Below are 6,530 nucleotides of genomic sequence, written 5' to 3' on the forward strand. Positions count from 1 at the left end.
GCTGATCTTGTGAGTGCCTAATCTTAGGCATATTTATATGCCTAGAAATCTAATAATGCCCGCTTTTAAGCTGAGTTTGAATTAAATATGTGCTCTTTTATAGTTTTATTGAGTCTTTTGTGTGTTTATGAGCTAACCAACATGATTAGTTGTGTAGGTGAGCTTAATTGGAGAAACGAGCTCGAAAATGGATAATGGGGAACACAAAAGATCTGAGTTAAAAGGAAGCAAGGAAGAAGATTGAAGAAATGCCATTCAAAGGCATCAACGTATCCTCTCCGCATCATGGAGAGGAATTCTATTTTGGCTCGTGAAATGGTGAATTGAGGCAGAGCCTTCCATGTAGCAGCCGCGTCGTGGAGGGGTGCATTTTCTCGCACATTGAATTATAGATGTGTCTCTGCGCCGTGGAGAGGGTTAAAAAATTAATTAGCGAGAAGCGACTTCGAGGCAGAGCATTCCGTAGAGTTCCCGCGTCGCGGAAAAGTGAAATTATGTGCAAATGGAAATTTGAAGAGGCCTCCGCGTCGCGCTCCTGAGCCCCAGTTTTGGCTGTTTCAACTTTTAGTATAAGTAGGTCATTATTTTATTTTATTAAATATTCTTTTTCTGGGTTTTGAAGAACGGCGACTTGGGAGAACATTTTCACCATTTTAGGGTTCTTTCTTTAACTCTTTTCCTTTCTATCTCTTTATGTTTATTGAACATTTCTATATCGTATCTTGGATTATGAGTAGCTTAATACCCTAGTTCTAGAGTTGTGGCTACAAGATGATTGTAATCTATTAAGTTTTCATTGGGTTAATGTCAATTATCATTTGAATCTTTCTTATGTTCTTGTTTTTCGTATTTCATGACTGATCACCACTGAAATAAATACATTGTCCAAATTGAACTCGGGAGAGGAATAAGAGGATAGAACATGGGACATAAGGAGCATGATTAATTCTAAACAACTAGGGTTAATTTGTATCTAGGATAGGGATATACCTAGAAACCTTGCTTAGGTCACTGTACATGAAGAAATCTTAATGCTTGGTACTTAATCCATCCTATCCCTGGTCAACGATGTAGTTAGGGTGTTATTTATTGTAGGTGATTAGAGATTGGGAGACTATGATCATACATTTAACCTTGTTATTCATTGATTCGATAGTTGATAAATACCCATATAAATGATATTGATTGCATGAATCCTGATAGAGGCTGTAGCCCTGGACTTTACCCAATCATTGTTTTTAAACTCTTGAAATTGAATCGCTTTTATTGCATTTTGGTACAACTCTAGAATTAGAAACTAAATCACTTTTGAAATCTTGGTAACACTTGTGATTAGCTGAAAGTTAGAGAAATTGTGTGATTCTAAGCATAAGTCCCTGTGGGTACGATACCCCGCTCTTTATAAGAGCCACTTTAATACTTGAACGACCACGTGCACTTGCGTGTGCGATTTGGACGCAACAAAGTTTTTGGCGCCACTGCCGGGGACTTTAGAATTAGAAATTATCTGATTTTTCTGATTTCTGAAGTTAAAAAGCAAGTGTTGGCAACTTGATCTTAGTATTTCATTGTTGCAGGTTGTATTAGAACTTCAAACTGGACGACGATCAAGGATTAATATCGCCTCTAGCTGAACCGAAAAGTTTTGTTCACTACCAGAGAAGGCAAAAACGAATTACTTATCCGGTCCGTCTTGTTGCTAGTGAACCAACATCTCCAGTAGAAAGAGTTGAGCAAGAGGAACCTGAAACAATAATGGATGAGATGAAGGTAAGAGACGTGGCAATCCTACGTCCCACCAATGTGACATCATGCATTCAGAAACCTGAAGGTGGTGGAAGATTTGAATTGAAGCAGAGTATGGTGCAACTATTACACACCAATGGGTAGTTCACTGGTCTGTCGCACGAGGATCCAACAGTTCACATTTAGAATTTCCTCGAGATTAGTGATACTTATACTCCAGCTGGAGTGAATGTGGATTATGTGAGGCTCACTTTATTCCCCTTTTCTCTGCTTGGGGAAGCAAAAAGATGGTTGAACTCTAAGACCGCTAACTCTATAACCTCCTGGAATGATCTAGCATAGAAGTTTCTCATTAGATTTTGGGAAAACAACTAAGTTGAGGAGTGACATCTTAAGTTTTAGACAGAAAGGGGGGGGGAGAACTTGTACCAAGCTTGGAATAGGTTTAAATCGATGTTGATGAGGTACCCACATCATCATCAATCTAATGAGGTGTTGGTCAATACCTTCATTGAAGGATTGGAGCCTAACACCAAAATTCTACTTGATTCAGCTGCAGATGGTCAGGCTTTGGTGAAGACATATGCAGAACTATTCACCTTGCTGAACAAGATATCGCAGGGAAACCCCGAATGGAATGGAGGAGGGGTGAAACCGGTGATTCAGAAAACTGCAGGTATGCTAGTGGTAGATGCCTTAATTGCACAGATGGCTGCTATGTAGAATATGATGACCACCCACTTCAACTATCTAGCATTGGGACAATAGCCCGCGCAGGTAAATGCAGTTCAACAACCACCATCTTGGTGTGAGATCTGCGGAGGTGGTGACCATAGCGCAAAGATATGTGGTGCAAACCTGGATTCTGTCAACTTTGTAGGAAATGCACCACAAGGAGGAGGCCAGCATATTATGGGAACTCTTATAACCCAAGTTGGCGCAACCACCCAAACTTTTCTTGGGGTGGAAATCAAAATCAGGGTCAAGGCTAGAATCACTATAGACCCCAAGGAAATGCATAGAGGTACCAACCACAGGCCCAACGGGAGCAGCCAAATAAGCAATCTGGTAACATGAGCATAGAACAGATGCTGAAAAATATCATGGCTAATCAAGCCCAGTTAGCTGCTGATGTGAGAAATAACCAATTGGCTACATAAAATCTGGAGAAGCAATTCGGGCAGTTTGCTAATGCCCAAAACTCACAACCGCAAGGAGGTTTACCGAGAAATACTGATCCAAATCCCAAGCAGGTAAAAACGGTAGGTACTCGTAGTGGTTTGCAATTAGAGGAGTTAGCTCCTAAGAAAAGGAACAGTGAAACTGCGAATAAAGAAAGCGAACCCAAGGAGGGCGAAGTTGTTGCACAAGAAGAAAGAGTGCAACCAATAGTGAAACCACCTCCTCCATTTCCTCAAAAGTTTAAGAAATAGAAGGAGGATGAATGTTTTGGTAAGTTTACTCTCTTTTTTGTAAACAAGTTCACATTAACTTGCCATTGGTAGATGATTTGCAGGGTATACCCAGATATGCAAAATATGTGAAGTAGATTGTTGCGAATAAAATGAGGCTAACAGAATATGAGACTGTTGCACTTACTGAAGAGTGCAGCTCCAGAATCCAAAATAAGTTGCCCACTAAACTGAAAGATCTGGGTAGCTTTACGGTTCAGATCACTATAGGGCAGAGCATTCATGCGCGAGGAATGTGTGATCTAGGAGCTAGCACAAATTTGATGCCGACTTCTTTGTACAAAAAGCTGAGGTTGGGTAGTCCTAAACCTACTATTATTATCTTACAGTTGGTTGATAGGTCTGTAGCTAGGTCTGAGGGTGTTGTAGAGGATGTTCTAGTGCAAGTGGGATCGTTGATTTTCCCAGTAGATTTTGTTGTGCTGAATTTTGAGCCAGATCTTGAGGTCCCGTTCATCTTAGGAAGACTGTTCTTAGCCACTGGGAGGGCTATGATAGATGTAGCAGCTAGGCAACTTACTATGCGAGCACATGATAAAGTGGAGGTTTTCGACATGTATAAAGCATTAAATCTGCCAGTGGTGTATGAGGAGTTGTCTGCCATTATTGTGATAGATCTTGAGGCAGAGGCTCGCTATATTGCATCAAAGGACCCATTAGAGCGAGTGTTAGTAGGGGACGATATTTATGGGGATGCTGAGGCACATGAAATTGTGCAATTTCTTGATGTGGCACTTGTAGGTACATCTGAAGATCGATGGGAGCCTCTAAATAGGGTGTTGGGTTCTCCACCTAAGCCCTCCATTGAAGAAGCACCCAAGATGGAGTTAAAAGCATTGCCAATCCACCTGAGGTATGCATTTTTGGGTGAAAATAAAAATTTACCAATTATTTTGTCTGCAGCATTGTCTAATGCACAGGTGGAAGCATCATTAATCATCTTGAAGAAGAGGAAAGCAGCTTTGGGGTGGCAAATGTCCGAAATCGATGGAATTAGTCCCGCTCTGTGTATGCATAAAATTTACATGGAGGAAGGGCATAAGCCGAGTGCATAACATCAGCGGAGACTAAACCCATTGATGAAGGATGAGGTGAGAAAAGAGGTGACCAGGTGGTTGGATGCAGGAATTGTGTACCCAATATTAGACAACAAATGGGTAAGTCCAGTACAGTGTTTGCCCAAGAATAAAGGAATGACGGTGGTGACTAATGAGAAGAATGAGTTAATCCCCACAAGGACAGTGACTGGGTGGTGGATATGCATGGACTACAGAAAGTTGAATGACACCACCAAAAAAGAGCATTATCCGGTACCTTTCATTGATCAAATGTTAGATAGGCTGGTAGGTCAGGAATACTACTGTTTTTTTTTTTATGGCTACTCAGGGTACAATCAGATTGTCATTGCACCAGAGGATCAGGAGAAGACTACATTCACTTGCCCGTATGGCACGTATGCGTTCAAGCGCATGCCATTCGGCTTGTGCAATGCCCCAACCACATTTCAGAGATGTATGATGGCAATCTTCCATGATATTGTGGAGGATTTTGTTGAAGTATTCATGGACGACTTCTCCATGTTTGGTGAGTCTTTTGAACTTTGTTTGACTAATCTTGACAGAGTTCTTGCTAGGTGTGAAGAAACCAATCTGGTGCTAAACTAGGAGAAGTGTCACTTCCTGGTTTGAGAGGGAATTGTGTTGGGGCCCAAGATCTCCAAGAATGGGCTGGAAGTTGACAAAGCTAAGGTGGAAGTTATTGAGAAGTTGCCACCCCCCATCACAGTGAAAGGAGTTAGAAGATTCCTATGACATGTTAGGAGGAAAAGTGAAAACAACGGAAAGAGTAAACAGGGTGGAAATGTTTAGTTGTTGGGGAAGAGTGGAAAGAGGAGGTAAAATGATACCCCATGAGTGTGAATCTGAGATTGGCCCTGGTCCTTAGGATATTGTGCACTTCGACTAGGAGAAACCCAAGTTGAAGGTGGCTAACTTAGTAAATACCTTAATGATGACCCTGACCCTAACAAAAATAGGGTGGCTATTGTTGAGTGTCTAAAAAAAAGAGTAGAAATAAAGGGGCAAGTAAGAAATAAAGGCAAGGTTGGTAACACTAGTGGAAACCTATGAAGAAGGAGGGGGCTAACAAAAAGAAAAATTTGTGAATGTAAGAGGAAAGTTGAATATGGTGCATTAAGGAGGATAAGTCACTAATTTTATCTAAACGAATCCTCCCTTACCTTAAGCCTATATTACAACCAGAACAAGTTCTGTTTGATTTTGAGCATAACACACTTTATTAGTAAAGATGTACATAATGGGCAAGCCTATGGTTCTCAATGCATACATGTTTGATGTTTCTGTTGAGTGAGACTGTACCTTGGTTGCAAAGTCCTTAAAATATATTCAGCTTGCTGAGTTGAGTTTGTGGACTATTCTTTGGAGTGAGGGGCACTTGTTGTATGAAGGATATGTGATATGTAATGGTGTACATGTTGTTGAATGCGTTGGTTGCTAAAAGTTGTCAAGTCAATTACAGGAGTCATGCATACTTTGAATAAAATCATGCCTGTGTTAACTGGTTACAGATCCTTGGAAGAAAACAACAGATGCACAAATACCATAGTAGTGAGTCTAGGTTTAGGAGTAGTTAGTAAGTTGTTTGAGCACGAACAAAGCTCTAAGTGTGGGGTAGTGATCTTAGACATATTTATATGTCTAGAAATCTAACAATGCCCCACATTTAAGCTGAGTTTGAATTCAATATGTGCTCTTTTTATAGTTTTATTGAGTCTTTTGTGTGTTTATGAGCTAACCAACATGATTAGTTGTGTAGGTGAGCTTAATTGGAGAAACGAGCTCGAAAATGGACAATGGGGAACACAAAAGATCCGAGTAGAAAAGAAGTAAGGAAGAAGATTGAAGAAATGCCATTCAAAGTCATCTCCGTATCCTCTCCGCGTCGCGGAGAGGAATTCTATTTTGGATCGTGAAATGGTGAATTGAGGCAGAGCCCTCCGTGTAGTAGCCGCGTCGCGGAGTGGTGCATTTACTCGCACATCGAATTATAGATGTGTCTCCGCATCGCGGAGAGGGTTAAAAAATTAATTAGCGAGAAGCGACTTTCTGGCAGAGCATTCTGTAGAGTTCCCGCATCGCGGAGAAGTGAAATTATGTGCAAATGGAAATTTAAAGAGGCTTCCCTGTCGTGCTCCTGAGCCCCAGTTTTTGTTGTTTCGACTTTAGTATAAATAAGTCATTATTTATTTTATTAAATATTCTTTTGCTGGGTTTTGAAGAACGACTTGGGAGA

The 6,530-nt window shown here is 40.8% G+C and overlaps 1 protein-coding gene across 1 annotated transcript; it reads left to right on the plus strand.

Annotated features, from left to right (window-relative positions):
• Nucleotides 1-3,310: 3,310 nt before the first annotated feature.
• On the plus strand, nt 3,311-4,273 carry LOC107057771 (uncharacterized). Its single transcript, XM_015302733.1, has one exon. The coding sequence runs from the start codon at nt 3,311-3,313 to the stop codon at nt 4,271-4,273; it is 963 nt and encodes a 320-aa protein (XP_015158219.1).
• The last annotated feature ends 2,257 nt before the right edge of the window (nt 4,274-6,530 follow it).

The sequence above is a fragment of the Solanum tuberosum genome, unplaced genomic scaffold (assembly GCF_000226075.1).
Source record: "Solanum tuberosum cultivar DM 1-3 516 R44 unplaced genomic scaffold, SolTub_3.0 scf00002, whole genome shotgun sequence".
NCBI lineage: Eukaryota > Viridiplantae > Streptophyta > Magnoliopsida > Solanales > Solanaceae > Solanum > Solanum tuberosum.